General features: G+C 38.9%; 1 protein-coding gene and 1 pseudogene across 6 annotated transcripts in view; both read left to right on the top strand.

Moving 5' to 3' along the window:
- Positions 1-21,146, top strand: part of Fhit (fragile histidine triad diadenosine triphosphatase) — a 1,459,653-nt gene that overhangs the window by 689,075 nt on the left and 749,432 nt on the right. For all 6 annotated transcript variants that reach the window (XM_076931538.1, XM_034498048.2, XM_076931540.1 and 3 more), the window contains one exon: positions 646-764. In XM_076931538.1, coding sequence (XP_076787653.1) covers positions 662-764 — 103 coding nt within the window. In that variant the 5' untranslated portion in view covers positions 646-661. The remainder of the gene's footprint in view (positions 1-645; positions 765-21,146) is intronic.
- LOC117705122 (small ribosomal subunit protein eS6 pseudogene) overlaps positions 2,900-21,146 on the top strand; it is a 52,324-nt pseudogene continuing 34,077 nt past the window's right edge.

Here is a 21,146-nt window from a genome sequence, read left to right as displayed (position 1 = left end):
ACTCCCCCCACCCCTCCAAAGTAGGAGGTGGGAAAATTAGCATTCATTATCTGATCTCTCTCTGGGAGAGCTGGGAACTTACCTGAAACTCTGTTTTGCTTATTCCTTCATTTTCTTTGTAATTTTGTGAATTTAATTGCAATAGTTCTCAGGGAATGTGTGCTTTGTAATTGTAGGTGAGGTCAGACAGAGTTTGTACTCGTGTTAAATTGCTGTTATACAAACAAAGATAAAACCATTTAAAAGAAGCTTTTAAGAACTAGATTTGTACTCTTTCACAATGGCTATTTGCATATTAAGAGAGATGACAAGATCAATGGACAAAGTAAGTATCCAACAAATAAGACCTTGTGGGTTTGAGGTGACAAGCTGAAGGGCCAGAGACTTTAGGCGTGAAAGGCTGCTTTGTTCCAGCTTCTACTTGACAACATTCACGTGAATCTAGGCAGCTTTGTAGGGAGATAGGACTATTCTAGGAGGAAGGAACCTGGAGTTCACCTGTGGGACAATGAAAAGGGACCAGTTTAAATGGCATCCTCTTTCCATCAGAGTCTTACTAATGGAATTTGCCTTTGTAAAAGTGGTACATGAACCTAGTTGCTTTCTCTTTTGAATGTTCATTTCCTAAATTATTTTCTCTTTCAGATTTCACCGTGAGACCATGTCGTTTAGATTTGGCAAACATCTTATCAAGCCCTCTGTGGTTTTTCTCAAAACTGAACTATCCTTCGCCTTGGTGAATAGGAAACCTGTTGTACCTGGCCGTATCCTTTTCTGTAAAAGAAGCATTTGAAGCCAACAAACCAAGTCAATATAGAATCAGCCTTTAGTGTCTATCTCCAAAAGGTAAGCAAGGAATCTCCTTCCCTCCTGCCTCGGAGTGTCCAGGTAAGGTGTTATTCATATTTATTTTGAATCCAGTTGGTGGCACCCGCAATATGCTTGAGCAATGTTGCAGAACTTCTAAGGAGGGTTGCTAAGCAACTGTAGCTTTGGATGGGAATTCTTGGTTGACCTTTTCACTTCCATAGCTGTGTAAATAAATAGGTGTTTCTAAAATTGGTCCAATGAATATCATGGGCACTCTGAATTCCTTTTATTCATTGTGAATTTTAATGGAAGGTTAGAAACTGGATGGTGGCTCTGTGATGGGGAATTCATGGATTACAGGAGAATTAGAGATGGACCATTTCTTTCTTTAAAGGATATTGTTCAGTTTATCCTTTTATTTTATTTCATTTCATTTGACTTGTGAGATTGTAATATAAGTACACCATTGCCTCCTTCCCTATCCTTCCTCCAAACCCTCCCAAATACCACTCCTCTTTCTCTTTCAAATGAATGTCCTCACTTTTCATTAACTGTTGTTATATATGTGTATATGATTATACATGTATATGCATATGAATTTTTCAATATAACCTCGGTCTTCATTTCTCTCATGTATATTTTCAAGGCTTATGATTTGGTATTGCATAACCAATTGGTGTGTCTTCCCTAGCGAAGGTCATTTCTCCCACTCTCAACATTCCTTAGTTGCCTGTAGTTCTCTATGTAGGCTTAAGACCTCGTGGTCTTTTTCCATTCATATTCTCAAATCCACTGGTGTTGTCCTTGCTCATCTCATGTTTGAGCAGTCACATTGGTGAGACTTGATGGGTGTAGCTTCTGATACTACTAGGAGATAATCTAACAGGTTGTGAATGTTGTGATCTGTGTTGGAATTTGAAATGTCATTTTCTTTTGGGATAAATTCTGGTTTCTAGACCATTCTCCACTGTGAGTGCTGGTTGAGTTACTTTATTTTGTCCAAAGAACTTTCTTTCTACAAGACTCAATAGGAGCTCCGTTCTCCTCTGCAGCGGAGGTCCGAATGGATGGGACACTTAGCAGAGGTGTCTTAACGTGCTGACCATATCCCTCCTGGCTGTGTACATGTAGATTTTATGGAATTTCCACAAAGTTTTTTTTATCTTTCTCCTTATTTTATTATGCAAGGAGCAATAAGAAGGTGGCTTTGTGTTTTAAGATAATAGGTATTTTCAATACTCAGCCATGATTTGGCTTTGAAGTGGATTCCTTATTATAATCCTTAGTGTATAAATATTTCAAGATATTTTTGAAATATATTTTTTTCAGTGAAAATATTTGAAATTCTTAAGAACTTCATGAATAACTTCTTTCCTAGTCATGTAACCTTTGCTTGGTTGAAGGGAAAAAGGAAAATCACCTTATCAAATAAAACTATGATTCTATACTAAACTCTGAAATTCCTGAGCCCAAATTTTACCTAATTATAATTTGCAAAACTATAAAAATGATGAACAGGTAATAAATTAGTAAATAATGTTCTATGAAAATTATTCTAACATTTAAATGATTTTTTGTAAACTTTTCAATGTAAGATTGAGTCTTAGTGTTCAATATTGAGAAACTAGCTTTCTTTGCTTATTAAAGGGAAAACCCCAAGCCAGAATGATTTAGAAAGACCTCAGCTTTTGAGTTATGGCTTAATGTCATGTTGCATTCTTCAAATGGACCCTGAACTTCTTGAAATAAAAGCATTTTTTAGTTCTTCCTTTGGTTTTATGGCAGGTTTGTGGTGGTCATTTTGTCTTGGGGAATTTTTCAAGAAAAATACCTTCAAAAGTCAAAAGAATAAAGGTAAAATTCCATTATTTTTTCATGTGCTTGCTTGAATTGGTGTTAACAAGAGTAAGAGAACTTGGGATGAGAATGAGAACTTAGGTGAATGAATCTTCATGCACTGATCTAGAAAATGTGATGCCATGCAGACATAACACATGCTAGCTGGTTGATGGTGGAGTGGATGTGGCTTTGTGAGTTCTCATTCATAACTTGATAGTACTTGATTTCTTTTTCATGGTCTTTCGAACCCATGGAGAAAGTTGGACAACAAGACTGGGAAAATGTCTTGACACAGACCCCAGAAATGCTTTCCTCTAAGAAACTGGCCACAGTGAATCCTGTGCAATTGGTGAAACTTGTGCCCTGGAGTCACCATTTTGAAAGTGAAGCCTTATCAGTTACCATATCTGAGAGAGACAGTCAAAAGGATAGAGAAAATCTGCTAGAATTAACAAGCATCATTGTGTTTAGATGGAGCCTGCTTTAAGGAGGACATGAGAGCCAGGATTCTTTGGGAACTAGCACATTGTGCAAGGCTTCTCTCATCTCTGCAATTGAGAACTGTCCTGGACCTTGGCAGAGAAGACATTTCTCTAAGGAGGAATGTGAAAATATATAAATCATTATACAAATAATCCTGACACCCACAGCAACCCTCAACACTCATGGAGGCCCACGCCCTGCTGGCTCTGTTTCAGGGGCAGAAAACCATGTCATAGTGTCCCTTACACATGGTCAAACAGGACTTGCACTTTTTCTTAATAAAGACATCCTCATTGTTTATGACATTCCATGTGTTCTTCCATGGGTTTATTCAATTCTTGTTGACTCAGCCCATACTCTATTCCTGGCACAGTGACCTGTATCCCAAGCTGCCTCAGAATGGAGCTCTGTCCTCTTGCTTGTCTCTGCATAGAATCATTCCTTTCTGGCTGGAGGACTTGTTCTTAACCTATTTTCTTAACATACTGAGTACTACAGTAACTAAAATTAAAGGAGAAAGTGCAAACACTGAGAGTAAATGCTCTAGTGTAGTTAGTAGACCGAGGCAATAAGCGCCTGCTAACTTTGCCTTTTCTGTTTTCCCGTGCCCACAGCCTAGTCATATCACTGCACTATTCCAGAGTTTCTAGTCTTATCCTGAAGCTGACTTCCCTGATATTCCCCATCCTGTTTTGTCAGTTCCAACTCTGCCTTCAGTTGTGCGTTGCTTGTCTGGGGAGTATATTCAAACAGAATAAATGAATTGGTGGCCAATAGAAATCTTTTGTTGACAATTTTGTATTTTCAGGGACATTTTATAGTACCTTCATTTGAAATGGAATGCCTTGCTTTCAATAGTTGTCTTATTTCTAGATAATGGTAACCAAGCACTCTGTGGGGAGTGTGACACTGATGAGTGATTTACATGACACTCTTTGCATTATCTTTGAATTATTGTCTGCACCAGCACCCTTTTCCTTATTATTCTACTAATTGACTTAAAAAGGAATCTTTATGGGTCTATGGGCATCTGTGGGTTGGCACACATGTAGACCTCGGGGAGAACTTGGGTGTCAGTCCTTTTTTGTCCACAATATTTACATAAAGGGCTCTTCTTGTTTGAGAGTAGCTTTTTGGGGGTGTCCTGTCTGTATAACCCACCTCAGTCTAGGAGGGCTGGAATTGAATTACATACATGTACTATCATGTCAGGATTTTGTATGTGTTATGGGGATTCAAACTTATGTCCTCAAGCTTGCTCAACAAGTTCTTTACCCTCTGAGTTATTTCTGTATCTCCCTATTTTTTTTTATAGCTTTTTGATAGCATTTGTAGTAGAAAAGGAACTGTCGGAGCAGGGGCCAAAGGTATGCTTTAGAAGCAAGGCAATGCTTCAGTCACAAAACTACCCACTTCAATTCCTCCCCTCACACATTAAGCAAATACTCCCATTTCTTGTCATGTACTTAGAGTTAACTGAATAGGCTTTGGCCTCTGTGGTGCAACACACTAAAAAGCATGCCAGAGTGTCTTTAATCCATTAATTTCTAAGTCCAGGAAAATGCTTTCCAAGCTTGCTTGATGAGAGATCAGACTCGTTTTGAAGAATTGCGCCTTCAGAATTTTGTTGAACACTTTATTCATATGTTTCAATGCCGCTCAGCCCTTGTTCGTGGCTTAAATAAATCGGCGCCATTACAGTTAGTACCTCTCCCTGCCCCTCCCCTTGTGTTACGCTTTGTCTGCCTCTCCTCTTGAGTTGAGCATGAAAAATGAATTTGAACATGAGTGGAATCCATTCGGTGACTGGGGCTTTTATTGTAAATAAAATCATTCATTTGTTATGTCCTGTTGTTTTCAGCAGACAGTGTATTGATCTGTGGATTGCTATTCAGAATGGTGCATGGAGCTTTAGTGTGCACCTCTATCGTAAGGGGGAGAGACATGGCGGAGTTTGTGGATGCTTTGAATATGGTGTGTAATGATGGAGACGAACCTTGCTCACTGGCCATACTGTATTACATAAACCATTTGTCAACAGTTTATTGAATCAGTTATTACGTGGAACAGATTTTCCCGACCAGGAGCATCACACACAGAATGCTATTGGGACCAAACAATGTTAGGATGATGCATGGAGGACAGCCTTCCAAAGTATATTTGTAAAGAATTAGATGAGGTAACTTAAAAGACTTTTCTGCTGACACATTACAAACAAAAAGTTTGCCGCAAAGGGAACTGTATGTTAAGACTCAGCCCCAGCAGATAGGAGAGAAACCCCTGACAAATGCTTTTTAAGGTGAATTTTTACCATTTCTGAGACATGTTCACTTTTCTCATTTCAGACCAGCACCACCAAGTTTGCTCCTGAAATAAATGAAAAAATAATAAAAAAAAATTTAGCTCCTTTCCTTAACTGTGGTTCCTGCTGAATAGATACTATAGATAAAAATGCCCTTTTAGTCCTTCCATAAAAATCAGAAATATTTGTCACTTCCTGAGTGGGTTTTAATCTTGTGAATTCATTTAATTGTTCAGGAAACTACAGTTATTAGTGATCTGCTGATCTTTCATTTCTCAGCACTGTTTCTTTTTAAACCTTCCTGTACAAATAAGATGAGCGCAAGCACTATTTTAATATCCTTATTGCTAAAGATAGCATTGTGATCTTTAAATTGCTGTGAGCGCATGTCCCTGCTCTGCTCTGTGTCTGCCTCTGTATATTAGCTGACTTAAATATTCATACAGAGATCTTCAAAGATGTTCTGGCGCTCCTTTGCCCTTAGCTGTAATGGGGAAGTTGATTTACTTATGGTCAGTTTTTCTTAAGTTGGCAGATTATTGCATCAAACATGTGTGCATGGTAGTGATTAATCAACTGGGAGAAAATTCTACATAAATATTTCACCTCTTCTTGGGCTGTTAAGAGTTTAGAGCCACTTGCTACTGTCATGGCACTGGTAAGTAGGAAAAGGACAATCTTGGATGATATCAAGCTTCTCAGTTCACTAGTATATGTTTTTAGAGTCTAGAATGTTCCACAGAGGATCTTGTTAATTCCTTTTAAAAACAAACCTTGTGTGACAGTTATCTTTCTTATGTGTTACCCAGGAAATGACTGCAGTGAAAACAAATCATCGATATCCCAAATGGTAGCTCAGAAGATGGAGAGCTGCTAATGTCAGGGGTAACTGTGGGGTGGCATTTAGGGTTAGCAAGCTGCATTTGTCAAGGGTGCCAGGAAAAAAAAAAAAAAAAAAAAAAAGGAAACCCTTTTTGCCTGGCCCTTTCTCTTTCAAGTTTATTTTTGATTCCTAGAACTAAAACATGTATTGTTCTTTTAGTGTATAATTGATGACAGATTGGTGACATCTGGTACTGAAGGAAGGAAGTAGGTATGTTGTATGTGTGCAAGGGAGGTCTGAAGTAGAATGGAGAAATATGTGTGAACTCCTCCCATAAACAATTTGCCTGAAGCATGTGCACATTGGTCCCTGGACTTCATAGAAGAAGCTTCTTTTTCATCATGAATATGTGTCTTGACTCTTCTGTCCCCTTACTGGCTGCTTCCTTGTGAGTTGCATGTGCAGATGCCAGGTAGGACTCACTGGCTCCTTGTTAGTTGATAATTTCATTTCACTTGTCTTTCTTTGACTGTGACTTCTTCATGTCAGGATTTACCTTGTAACTGCAGCCCTGCAGCAAGTGAGACAGAGGGCTGGCCTGACCCGGTTATACATTTGAGGAGAAAGATTGAACTGGCTTTTCAATAACTGGAGCTTTTAGTGGTACATTTCTCAGCACTGCACGAAGGCTATGAATCCTCTTTGCTTTTTCACAGCAGAAAGAAATACCTTTACAAACAGCTGGTCATATGCAATGCTGAGAGAGAAAGAGAAGGGGGATAGCATTCGGAAGGTTTTCTCGCCCACTCAAGGCAAGGGTACGTTTATAATTCAGATGTTTCAAAATTGCACTTTGACTGTTTCTCCTGCTGACTGCTCGCATGGGCATCCTGTGATGCAAAAAGCTGATCCTGTTTCTATTTATTTCCACGTGCAGTTTTCTCAGGTAGCTTTGAATGATCATGGTTAGCAGCTGCTGAACTTGGCTCATTATATTCTGTGCATAACTTTGACCTGCTTTCCATGCAAGTCATCAGATTATAAAGACCAGGAAAAGCCTGGTCATGGTGTTGCCAGCCTTACACTTGTAAGGGAGCATAATTAGGAGTAATGAATGGAATAATACATCACTATTCATAAGAAATGTCACATAATTAACTCAAATAATGTAAAATATATTCTAATTTCCATTTGGCATGAAAATAGATTTGTTAGAACACCGGTAGGCAGTTAATGTTTATCTTATATTTTCATACACATTTCAAAACTGTTAGATTCTACTGAGTGAATACACATGATTTTCTAAAACATAGTCAGATGGCTTTCTTTTTATTGAGACTTAGCATATTCCTTATTTGTTATTTATTACATATACATAATTTGTATATGTGTTCAACTGGTATAATTAGCGTAACTAATTTATATTTATTACAAATTAATGATCTAATTTATTTACTTAGCTCTCATTTCCTTCCTCAAGCTAATTGACTGAAAAAATAACGATAAATTTGTACAAATAGCTCTTGGGCAAAATCCTACACCAGTCTCAGCCTAAGGACTCTGGGCAGTATTAGGTAACTGAACTAGTTTTTTAATCTGAGCCATTTTCCTGGGCTTTTTGCTACAGGCTTTGAGCATATCTTAGGAGTCTTGGTTTGGCTTCTTGGACCCCAGCTTGTTCAGGATGTGTGTTGCCTCAGAAAGGCGGGTTATTTTTGCAATGCAGAGGTATATAAAGTATCCAAAAAAGGAGGCAAGCAGCACATAGATGCAATCTAGAAGTATCTCAATACTTTGGTAATGAAATGGGCATGTTGGGACATTCCATCTCAGGAGGAGTGTGAGGATTGTTGGAGAAAGCTATCAGAGTATCCTGGGATCCAGCATGATGCCTGTTCTTCAACATTGTTGAGTGTTGCATAGTTGTAGATTTACTTATGGGTGAAGACAATAGAATTCTTTCTCTGATTCCAAAGACCATCTTTTCACAGCTGATAGAAGCCCTGGCTGTGTGCAGGAGGTTAATATGGAGGCAGTAGGCCACCTCCTTGCCTTTCCTTTGTGTAGTAGGGTTGGGTTGTGTCTATAAAGCATTAACTACAACAATATCGTAAGTGGGTGAATTAAGATAATATTTTGTGGCCGACAGTACTCTTCTGAGGTCAATGTCCTTACTTATCACTCATAACCCATGAGCAGTTTAACTGGAAAACAAGGCTCAGACCATTAGCGACGACCATTTCCCAGCCCTTGGAAATCGTAATTTAACCCGGGACTCTATTCTCATTAAACCTTTCCCACAAACCCCACTTTCTAGTATTGTCAGTTTTTAAAATGTGTGCTCTGCCTTTTCTATGTGTCATTTTTTTTTTGTTGGTGGCTTTATTATTTTTATCTCAGTTACCATGATGGATTGTTGTAGAATAACTTGACTTCTAGAGTCGTAACCTGCACAGACCCAGGCACAGTTGCCTGGCTGCCACCATATTTTTCTCTGAGGTAAAATAAGTTCAGGAGGGATAGGTTTGTAGGGTTTTCTAATTTTTCTCTTCTCTTAGAAGGTTTTGAAATGGCTGTGGTTATCAAGACATCATTTCATCTTCAGGATTTATTTCCAGTTCAAGAGTTTCTTGGGAGCTAAGATTTATCTGTTGAATGCTAATACTTTAAAAGTCAACCATGATGTTCTCCTTTTCACCGGAGATGATTGCTTTAATAGTTGTTAAATAAGATGTGTCAGGATAAAAATAAATCAGCGGGAATTACATTAAAATCCTCACCGAGAGCATTGCACATGCAGAATCTAGAAAACCAGTTGGCATTCTCTGTTCTCTTTGGGAGCAAATGTCTCCCAGAGCCTTTGTAAAGAGCCATACTGTCAGTAATATAATTGATGGATGCACAGGGGTCTGACAGACATTGAGGAAGATTTTCTGTGCAGTGAAATAAGAGCAGCAGGAACCTAAGCAAGAAGGGTGACAACGGTTGAGGACACATATTCCCCACTTACATGACGAATAGCAGCAAAATGAGATATGACTCACTGAACAACACTCCATGCTTCTAAACTGTGCAAGGGAAGAATTGGTGAAAGCAAAGATAAGTGGCCATTATGGGGGCTGCTGACATTCACCCTTCTCGTGCCTTGGAAAAACTACCTCTGTTACATACTAAAGTCATACAAGGAAGGGAGTTGCTCTACGGAAAGAACCTGGCTTCTTGTTCCTTGGATCGATGGCTCTGGAGCTACTGAACTGTAGACTTTTGTAGCCCTCTGCAAAGATAGGCAAGTTGCTTTGGGCCACTACCTGTTTGTTTAATGAGTTTTGGTCTGTAATACTAACATGCAATACTGCTTGCTTCTCTTTTGTATAGCTGTGAACAGGGGACGTTTGTTGGAGGGATCTATTGTAATGAGATATGAAGCACTAAAGAGTAGTGTTCCTGGGGGATTGGTGAGAGGAATGAACAACCCTTTTACATCCCATACTAGCCTTTGGTAGCTCTTGGAGGACGTACTCAAGGGTCTGTGTTAAGATGTCTGCTTGTGTTTCAGAACAGCATGGATGGCTGGTTCCTCAAACCTGTTCATGTAGATTTTGATCACTTGAAGTAGTATTCTATCTAGTTGTAATGAATTTTCTTAAAGTGAGGCATCTCAGTGCAGTGCTCAAGGCCATGAGGTGCTAACAGGGATCCTCTTGGATGCAGAAGTCTTCTGTTTTGAGTGCTTGGCTTGTGCTTGCAGGAGGGTCTGGTCCCAGAGCACCAGCTCTCTAAGCTATGTATTTCTCTTTCATTAGGTCTCAGATGAAACTGCTCTTATTTTTTTTTTTTTTATCATTTTGTTGCACCTCTCAGCCTATTGTTATAACACTCACTGAGCAGCAGCTACTCAGTACCACTTAGTATCACTTAGCTGTGAGATGCTGAGGAGAGAAGAATCATGCTTTTCATGCTTTATCATGTTTATTACGTTGGTTTGGTGGCTGACATGAGAATGGCCCCTAGAGGCTCATGCATTTGCTTGTGAGCCTGGCCTTTAACAGCTGAGCCATCTCTAAAACCCAGGCTCATGGATTTGAGTGCTTGGTCCCCAGATGTTGGAATTGTTCAGGAAGGATTAGGAGGCATATCACTAGGAGTAGGTTTTGAGGTTTCAAAAGACTCCTGCACTGCTCAAGGTCTCTTGCTTTCTCACTCTCTTTCCCTCCCTCCCTCCCTTCTTCCTTCCCCCTCTCTGCCTGTGATTGTGGATCAAGATATAATATCCCAGCTATTCCTTCTCCTCGCCTCATGGATTCTAACCCTCTGAAACCATGAGATGATTAAACAGTTTCTTTTATAAGCTGTCTTGGTCATAATTTATCACAGCAATAGAAAGGTAACTAAGACCCCTGGGTATCCTTTTGTTTCCTATGGTGTCTGTATGTATGGGATGTATGTAAGTGTGGACATGAACATAGAAGTTAAAGGACAACTTCAGACAGCCAGTTCTTACCTCCTACCTTTGTACTTTGGGGCAAAGTCTCTCGTTGCTATGATATGTGTTCCAGGATAGGTGGGCCATGAGCTTCTAAGAGATTCTTCTCTTGTTTCTACAGCCTGTGGGTTCTGGGAAGCCAAACTGGGTAAACAGGCCTGAATGGTGAGTGCTTTTATACCCACCAACCCATCTACCTGACCTCAGTTGGCATTCTCAACCTAATCTAGTAACTAAATAATGAACAATTTAACTAGATGGCTGGTTCATTAAATTATGTCTTTATAAAAGTGATCTAGTTTTAATAAAATATATCACTTTTTAGGAGTTGCACTTTTTCTAATTATAAAAGTATCTACTCATCACACAAAATAAAAATTATAATATTAACCAAAAATAACCTCTGATAAAAATTTATTTATTTATTTATTTATTTATTTATTTATTTATTTATTTGCAGTTTTATCTTATGTGTCTCTCTGGAAAAGAAACATAAACTGATTTTAACTCACTTCATTGTTAATGTATTCTACTTGTTAATTAATTAGTTAATTCATTGATTTTTATGTATATGGGTGTTTTGTTTGTCTGTGTCTTTTTATCACTTTGGTGTCTGGTGCTTGTGGAGGACAGTAGAGGGCCTCAGATACCCTAGAATGGATTTATAGACGATTGTAAGTCACAATGTGGGGGCTGAGAATTGAACCCAGGTCCTCTGGAAGAGCAGCAAGTGATCTTAACCCACAATCCATTTTTTTTTTCTGTCCCAACTTTCTGTTTTAATATGTGCTTAAAGGAAGTTTTTAAAGATAGCGTAATACTATACCTTATGGATCTACCGCATTGTTGCTTCTTTTTTAAACTACATGAAATAAATCTTTTACTATTGCTGTATTTCTGATATTTTTAAAGTAGGAATCAATTACTTGCTCGAATGCTATGAGTTGTTTACACTGATAAGCATCTCTATGCTAACCTTATTCTGGGAGTGCATGGCAGTCTGTATCTTACCATACCCTCACAGAACTTAAGAATTCATTTCTTATCCCAATCTTGGCCAAAATGTTACATATCTCAGTATTTTCATATGTGTCATGTTATTGGTAAGGGTATAAACTTTTAGATGTCTTTATGAGTAATTTTGACATATTCCCATTTAAGGTCCTTGGCTATTTTTTCTGCCTTTTTTTTTTTTTTTTTTTAGAGAAGACAAACCTGTAAATGTCTTATTTGTAGATTGTCCTGTTGTGGCCTCAGCAGCTTCTTCTGTTTGCTTATGCCAGTATTGAGAGAAATTTTAGAATGAGCTTATCAATCTTTTTCAATGTGAATTTTTCCAGGTTTTTGTGCTTACAAAGTCTTTCTATCTTGAGATCAGTGAAAGAGTGAAATATTTATGTATATTTTCTTGTGTATTTTTAATGATTGTTCTTTTTCTTTTAACTGGACTATGCTCACCAACAGGCTCATAGTACTTCACAGGCATGTTTTAAAAATTCACTTTATCATCTCAGCAACCCTTTGAAGGAGGGAAAGAATGCTATTCCCAAGCTTACAAATGAAGAGGTTATGGTGTAGCATAAGGTCAGACAGAAGCATGTTTAGAAATGTGTCTATATTTTTGCTAACTGAAAACATTACTGTTTACTGAACTCACAAGTCACTCTTTATAATTTTGACTTCCCAGTTTTACATATTCTTTTTTTGTTTGTTTGTTTTGTTTTTTGAGACAGGGTTTCTCTCTGTAGCCCTGGCTGTCCTGGGACTCACTCTGTAGACCAGGCTGGCCTCAAACTCAGAAATCCGCCTGCCTCTGCCTCCCAAGTGCTGGGATTAAAGGCGTGCGCCACCACCGCCCGGCGAGTTTTACATATTCGTCACATAAAAATAATACTGAAACATAGAACACGAAAAATGAAGTGACCAAAGATGCTCTACACAGTATCATGCTGTTTCTATTTTACATGTCTAATATCTAGTAAGTGCCTCATAGTGCGTTATGCAGTACTGTAATTCCTTGGAAAAGATAAGCCCTACACTGCAATTCCTATTTAGCCAGACCTTGGTGGCTGAAGACTGTTCTTTGGGAATTGAAGAAGAACTCAGAAGCCACACTGAGTATGGCGGTGCCACGGTACCACCCTTGGCACTCCATTTTGTGTGGGAAAATGTAGTTACAGTAAAATATTATTCATGTGACTTGACGCAGTTTCATAAATAAATGAATAACTGCCTTAGAACTTTCTTAGCTATTATTTCTATAAAATGATGCTATCAGATGGGTCTGAACTGTTTGCATTGTGTAGCGGACATACAGAGAATGGTATGCCTGCCTATGGATGACTTCTCCCTGCGTGCGTTGACCTCTGGTGCTCTAATCTACTTTTTAAGTGTTAGCTTTGCCCTGTTCTCCTACTATTTTCCTATTTAATTTTCCCTTAAAAGAACTGAAACTCGGTGTGTATAAGTTTCTGCATTTAATTCCCAGAAGTCGTCTTCCCCACTCTGTTCCCCAACATCAGCCTTAGTGCCTAAAGGCAAAGGTCCTATTGACCTCTGAGAAGCAGGGTTCAAAAGTGTAATCTTTGTGCCTGGTTCTTGGATGTGAATCCCAGATTAGTTCGTTGCCAGTAGTAAGCTCCAAGAAGTTTATGTAATTTGACTTTCCTTCAGTTACCTTCTACTTATGATGGGGGTATATCTGTTTCAAGGGCTTGTTATGAGCATCATGTGAGCTAATGTATGCAAAATGTGTAACTTGTTTCTGATTTTAGGCAACATAGGCTGAAAATTCTAGTTCCCTTGATTGAAGTTTATAACAGTTATGAGATCTGTAGAGAACAACTGATTTTATGTTTTTGAAAGTTTTCTCTTCTGAAACATTTTGTTAATTAAAGCTCATCCTTCCCTTTCTTGTTTGTTTCCTTTGAAAAGCCAGGGCTAAGAAAAAATGGCCGTTGTCTGTCATATATGATTAGTTTGCTTGGGATGGGTTTACTCCGAATGAGTTCGTCTTCTGGTAAGTCTGTAAGTACTGACATTAATGCCGTCAGCTCCTCCTTCTTTGCTGAATTCCCCCAAATGTGTGCATTCATATCCAGTAAATGTATATAGATTTTCCTTCCTCCTTCTCTTCACTGTGTCAAGGGTCAATGTTTATATTCTGTGCCAGAGAAAAACAAGATATGTTATCTGTGCATGGGGGGTTTCTAGCCTTCTTGTCAGCGGTTACCCACAATGCCATTCTCTTGACAGCGTTACTCTTTGAACTTCATCTCCCACTAAGATTGCCTTACGTTTGGGAAAGACTTGTTTCCCCAACTATCCCACTCTATACTGTAGGCTAAGGGTATACCTCCTGAGCATACCAGTAACACCACTTCTCTGCATGTCCACCTATAGCACCCACTCCTGTGTTTCCCCTTCACCCCATCATCATCTATGGCCGCTCTGTGCCCCCCTGGAGTCTTGGTAACCAGCTGAATTTTATCCAGCCTGCTCACAAGCTGTTCTGTCAGTTGAAGGCTGGTCTTTCCCAGGGCCCCTGCTCAGCAGCACACATCTAGTGTCAGCACAGATGGCAAAGGGCGAGTCCGTCATGTTCGAAGATACTCTGAGCATTTTGAGTGTTCATCTGAGTCCTTTGAAAGAAATTTCATGTCATCTTCCCTTCACAGGCTTCTAAAGAGTCGAGCATTTTGAATTAGAAAAGGATTCTCACCTTGTCTATTCTTAGTTATAAAACATTCTGCCTTTGGGAAAAAAATACACGTATATGCATGTGTATAAATGTATGCATATGGAAAATGTTTCCAGAGTTAAATATATGAATTTTGTTTATCAGGATTAATGCTTTTGCTAGTGAAAGTATGAGCTACCTTACAAACATACAGTGTGATAGGTTTATTTTAATTGTTAGTGAGAAAGTAGGACAGAGGGAGAATATCTGACATAGTCTAAATGTAGTACTGAACAGTGTTCAAAATAACAAATATTTGAAACTCACAGTAGTGTTGGAATACCCTGTTTCAGCATCACTTACCAATCCCCAAAAGCCTTGAGCCCTTTGACCATTCCTACTGCTTCTTCATAGACACACAGATGTTCTTTTATGTCACACCAACCAATGGTATTATCTTCCCATTAGAATTTCGGCCTATTTACTGCATTCAAGAAAGTCCACATGGCTCTGTGGTGATGTACTTATCCTTTTTTTTTTTTTGCCAGCCTCTAGCTTTTATCTTTAGCACCGGGAGAAAATGAAGCCTACCTCAGATCGTGACATCATCATCTTTCCATGCTCAGATTTCTTTAATTGGTTTCTTGCTTCTGTGACACAGATCCAGTCAGGGTCCATAACCTTCATCTGGTTGTTAATTCTTTTAATATCTTTTAATCTATAATATTTCACCATCTCCCTTGGTTTTTCATAAAATTAAATAATGTGCAGTTTCCAGGCCAGAAGCTCCATGCCATACTCTGCTTGGTTGATTCATCTGATTGTTTTCCTGTGATTCCATTTAGGTCAAATATTTCTGGCAAGGAAGGAGGATGGATGTCTTTGTCTATATACCTCAGTGTCATATCAGAGTACAGTCTGTCAGGTGTTGGAAACAGTCCTGGCAATGCCTAGTTTGACCGCTTGGTTAAATGATGGCTGCCAGATTGCTCCACTGTAAACGACAGGCTGAAAGTGTTTTCATTTAATATGTAGTTGCTCTTGTAGTCTGCTCATTATGCGTAATAAGAAACCAAGGCTGAAGCTATTGTAAAGAAGATCTAAACTGATCGGTTGCAGATCCTTTGGGCAGATCAAACTTAAGTATGGCGTTGGGTGGGTTTTCAGAAATGAGCACATTGCCATGATAGAGATAGAACACATGTTGGTTCACATGAGAGGAAGATTGAGTTGATTGCATTATAGAGAAATGACAGTCTATTTTTGATGGGCTGATTACAGCTGTGTCTCAGTTGTCTAGAAGACCACAATTTAATCTGCTTCTGATTGGCCAACTTTCAGAAAGAGTGGAGTGTTACTACTAGCTAGCTATAGACGGTGTCAGTTGTAAAGGCTCCAGTCTGTTTCTGGATAGTTCCTATAGCCATGGTTCCAAGACAGCTAATCTTTTCCTTGACTTTTCACAAGTTCAATTCCCAAAATAATATCCCCCCCCCCAATGCTGGTCCCTCATAATTTATTTTAGTGTTTATTCAGTATTCTTGCCTGAGTGATTGTATCAGGGAGTTTAAAAGATGCTGAGTTCTCATCCCAGCATCCTTTGACCATTTATTTTCCTGCTCTTCTGATACTGGCTTTTACATTCCATTGTTTCTTTAATATTTATTTTTTGGCTCTTCTAATTTCTAACACACACACACTACAGGGTTTAACAGTCTGTTGTCTCTCATTCATTTGACTTCAATACTGTTGAAATAGCTCTGAGTATGAAAATGCATTGATATTATGCCATTTTGATTATGCCCGATTGCAGCAGGTGCCCCTTCGTGCAGGTGTTTATATGCTTTTGACATGATGGCTCTCTTACTTAGTCTTTGAGTATTTTTCTACTTTCTGGCACACTACGCTTCAAGTTCATTTCATACTTTTTTCAGCTTTCCAGCTGGAAGTAGCTTTTTTTCTAAGAATGCTTCTCAGGTAACATTATTTGTAGCACGTCTTGTGAAAAAGACTGGAAAATAAGTATGTACAACTATACACAATTTACATGTTGAATTGATACTGACTCCCTTAGTGGAATCCAGCACAATCTGAGAACTTCCTTACCTATACATACCTCATGGTTTTTTTTTTCATTGCTTATATTTTATCCTACTATGCCACAGTACATGGTGAACAATGTTAGACTTATGACACCAGAATTCTAAACTTTTGGTCGAAGAGAAGTGGTTTGGTCAGTGAAGTTATATTTAACAACACATTAGATTGTTCTACAGCTGTGTTTTAGTTGTCTAGAAGACCACAGTGTAATCTTTGTATGGTGTGAAGACAGTGTGAAGGTGGCAACCACTTCTGTTTCATCGCTCAGCAATGATGAAATGTAGTCATTATAGGTAAGCATTTATTAAAGGTGAGCTTTTTACGTCATCTGTCACTTGCAAACAGCAAATGTAGCAATAACAGATTACGTTTCATTGTATGTTCTCAGGGCTACATGAGTGCCATAAGAAAATATTACTGGACTTTTTATAAATCACACATGAAATATGATGATAGGAAACGGAAGAGCGAATCCATTAGGATCTTGAATGTGGATTTAGACCAACACAGATGTGAATCCAAATGCAGACATTTGTTACCTGTTTGACTTTTGGCAATTTAGTCACCCTATCTGAGCATTGGCTTCTAAGGCTGTCAAAGTAATGAGGTGAAAAGGCATGCAAATCAGGTCCTGGGATTCTTAGATGAAGCTGACTGGTAAAAGGCCTCAGAAATAATCGTGATTAGAGGAGGTCTTTAGTATCCTGGTTTCAGATATGGCAGTCTCCTTGGGATTCAATCATGGAAATGATGCACCTCCAACCATGCATGTGCCTGTGTCACAGAGAACTGCCAGGAGTCCAGTTCCCAGGGCAGACCATCTGTCAGTCCTGGCTCTTTTGCCTGGGGCAGGAGAGGTGTTTGTTTTGGCAGGTTATTACTACAGGCAAGAAGTAGGTACCCAAAAGAATTGAGGTGAGAGTGGGTTAGTTATCAAACAAAACAGATCCACTCTGTGGTGGGACTGGGGAGACTGTTAGTCATGTATGTGTGTACGTGTGTGCACATGCGTGTGTATAGGCATGTATATGCACAATGAGCATATAGAGGTCACAGGACAACACTTTAAAGTCAGTTCTCACTTTTTGCTATGTGAGTTTCAGAGACTGAATTCTAGTTTTTAGGCTTGGTGACAAATGCCTTACCCACTGAGCTACCTTGCCAGCCTCTGTTGGTTTTTTTAATGCATAGATTTAAGCATGCCAACTTTTTATGATGGCCTTCGAAGCCCTTTGCTACCCATATGTTTCCTTCAGTCCTACTTATACCAGGTCTTCCACCTTTCATGCCTTGCCTTTATGGTCTCTGCATAATCCCTTAATAATCTATGCCTTCACCCTACCTACCTCCCTGAAACAGTGTCATGTAGTAAACTCATCGGTCACATGTGCCTGCATGTGCACCTATAAGAAGTATTGATGAACTGTGTCTGTTTGTGGTTTGAATATACTTGGCCCAGGGAGTAGCATTATGAGGAGGTATGGTCTTCTTGGAGGAAGTGTGTCACTGTGGGGATGGGCCTTGAGAGACATTCCTCCTAGCTGTCTGGAAGCTAATCTTTTCCTATTTGCCTTTGGAACAAGACGTAGAACTCTCAGCTCTTCCAACTTTATGCCTGCCTGGATGATAATGGACTGAACCTCTGAAGCTCTAAGCCAGCCCCAGTGAAATGTTGCCCTTTATAAGAGTTGCTTTGGTCATGGTGTCTCTTCACAGAAATAGAAACTCTATCTAAGACAATGTTGTTATTTCTTTTACCCAGGCCTGTCCCTGGTGAGGATGCCAGACAGAACTATCTTGCTTTCCCATTTTACTCTTGGCCTTTTTAACTAATCAGAAGAACATGAAGGCAATGTTAATGATAAAGTTGGTTGTGTTTATGAAATTTTCCTGAAAATAAGTTAACCCTAATTTAAAAAAAAAAAAATAAGAGAAAACAATGACAAAATGGCCTAATTGTCTCCTCTCAACCAAAAGTAGAAATAATCTGAAAGAGGAAGGGTACTGTACCTCCTAACCCTGCGCTTGTCCTCACATCATGGCTCAGTAGAAGTTAATTAAGAAAGATCTCTCTGTCCATCTGATAGCAAAGAGGTCTAGGACACTAATGGGATCCTCTTTAAGAGGTAGATATCACAAGAATTCATCAACAATTTTTGGTCAAGGCTATCAGCCATGGATTTCAGAAGCTTTCTCAGATTTTTTTTTGTATAAGAATAATTTCAATTAAGGAAAAAACAAAACAAAAACACCAAAACCAAAACAAAAGAAACAAAAAACCCAAAAAACCAAAACAAAGTTTCCAGGGCTGAGAAGATGGCTCAGTGGGTAAAGTGCTTGCTACACAAGTACCCACAAAATGAGCCAGGTGTGGTGGCACACTCCTGTAACCAGCAGTAGGAAATGCCAGTAGCATGATCACATAGGCTCATGTGACCGGTAACTCTAGCTGAATATGTGACTTCAGGTTAGTCAGAGACCCTGTGTCATAATGAGGCAGAGAAGGACTTAAGCGGACATGAGATGTCAACCTTTCATCTCCACACACATGTGCATATGTGCCTACATTTAAGTGTGTGTGCACACTCATGCCCATACACACACACACACACACACACACACACACACACGCACACACACACACGCACACGCACACTCACACACGCACACACTCACATGCATACGCACACACTCATATAACTTCCTAATTCAGTCTGATTACAATAAAGTAGTACAGATAAGTGAGAGTTTAGGGGACCAGATCCTCTACATGGGAAGAGAAGGGAAGAAAGAAAAACAGAGGAAAGAAAGGTGGACCTGCCTTGGTTGCAAGCATCTAGAAATGCCTTTTGCAGTTGTAGCATAGTTTGTTTGAAAATAGGTTTTGGAGAACAGGGCATTGCTAATAACAGATGTTTATTGACTGATATGTTTTGGGTCTTTTATAAAGGGTGATAACTACTACCACCAGCTGGATACTGCCTTGCTTAATTTCATTTTATGCATATACTAGTAAGAACTTAGGGAAATAACCTGTCCTATGGATAAGTTTACCTACAAAATTTACCGCCATCATTTATCAGTCCATCAAATTTATCTCAAGCCTGAAGCCACCCTAGATTGAGTAACTGGTCTGATTTGCCTTGTTTGTTTGTCTGAAAGAAGGAAATAAACATATGAATTTTAGGTGGATTTCTTTTCCTCATGTATGGGGATGTAGAGTTCAATTTCTTGTGTCCTTTTAATTTTCCACCTGACTTTCTTGAGATAGGGTCTTTTCTGAACTGGAACTTGACTCATTTTGGCTAGGCTGGCTGCCTAGCAACCTGTCTTTCTACTCACTCCTCTCCAGCATTGGAATTATGACCCTGTGCTGCCATGCCCAGGCTTTACCTGGGTACTGGGAATCTGAACGCAGGTCTAGATGCTCAGCAAGCAGTTTTCTCACTGAGATAGCCCCTTACCCACTGGGTTCTATTTTATTAAATCTGTTGTTTTCTGGTTGTTTAACAACATGTATCCAAACAAATAGGGAAAATAAATGCCTGTTGGAAGTCTGCAGGGCTAAGAAGATCCACAAACCTTCAGAGTTGATAGCAGGTCAAGCTGTCTTGTTTCCAGGTTGCTTTGGGTCCTTCTGGTGGTATCATTGCTATGTGCCACTTTGCCTTCCATCTTCCAACTCAAAGATCAATGTTTTATTTTGTTTTTTTTTTTTTTTTTATTGCAGCCCATTGAACACACTGCAGTTAGTCCTTTTCATTAGTCTTTGGAAAATTCCTGTAAGCTAAATAACAACTAAGTTAGATTTTCATGATTAGGTTTACTATAAGACAGAGCAGCTACCCAGCCATGTTGCTAACAGGAAACTACTACAGCCTTTCACAAGTTAGTTTTTAAGATGAATTTTCTTAGAGTATTTTAATTTGTAATAACTTTCCTTATTTGTCTAATGTATTGATTTCTCACTTGTGGTTGTGTGTGGCTCCACTCCAGGATTATGTGCGGTCTTAGAGCTTCTAAAAGCTTCCTGAGATTCCTCATATCAATATATTAAATCTGGGTGTCCTATCATTAGCTGTGTTACTCAGTGATGTCGCAATTAGCGAATGGCTGGGGTATGAAATTTTTAGGTTAGAACAAGGAGGAACTTGAATTGCTGGGTGCCACTGTTCAACCACAAACCAGAGTGGGATTGGTGTGAGTGGCTGTGGCTGTGGGTAAATAGCCAGTATTCGGGAAGACTGAGGATGCACAGCATAATTTATTTATTTAATTTCTTATTATGCTATGGGTTGTTTATCTGTGCAGTAAAACTAGCCTTATTCTACAATGTAATCCATAAAAGCCATGTAGAATGCAAGTTATTTTCCCTTTCTTCCAAACGAATACTACATGTATTTCTTATGAATAAAATGAATGAAAGTTTAATGCTGTTATTTTTTTTTAAGTTACACAAGCATAAAGAAAGTAAAAGGAAAAAAAAAAAAAAAGACTCTTAATCCTATTGCCAAGAGGGAAAAGTGTTAATCTTTGAAAATGTTTTGTTTTATTGTCATGGTCTAGGCTAAATTTCCATATATGATGTGCTGTTAATTCCACTTCTAACAGCACAGGAACATTTCCT

This window comes from Arvicanthis niloticus, chromosome 3 (genome assembly GCF_011762505.2).
Source record: "Arvicanthis niloticus isolate mArvNil1 chromosome 3, mArvNil1.pat.X, whole genome shotgun sequence".
Lineage (NCBI taxonomy): Eukaryota > Metazoa > Chordata > Mammalia > Rodentia > Muridae > Arvicanthis > Arvicanthis niloticus.
Note: the sequence above shows the minus strand (reverse complement) of the source record. Positions and strands in the feature narration are given on the sequence as shown.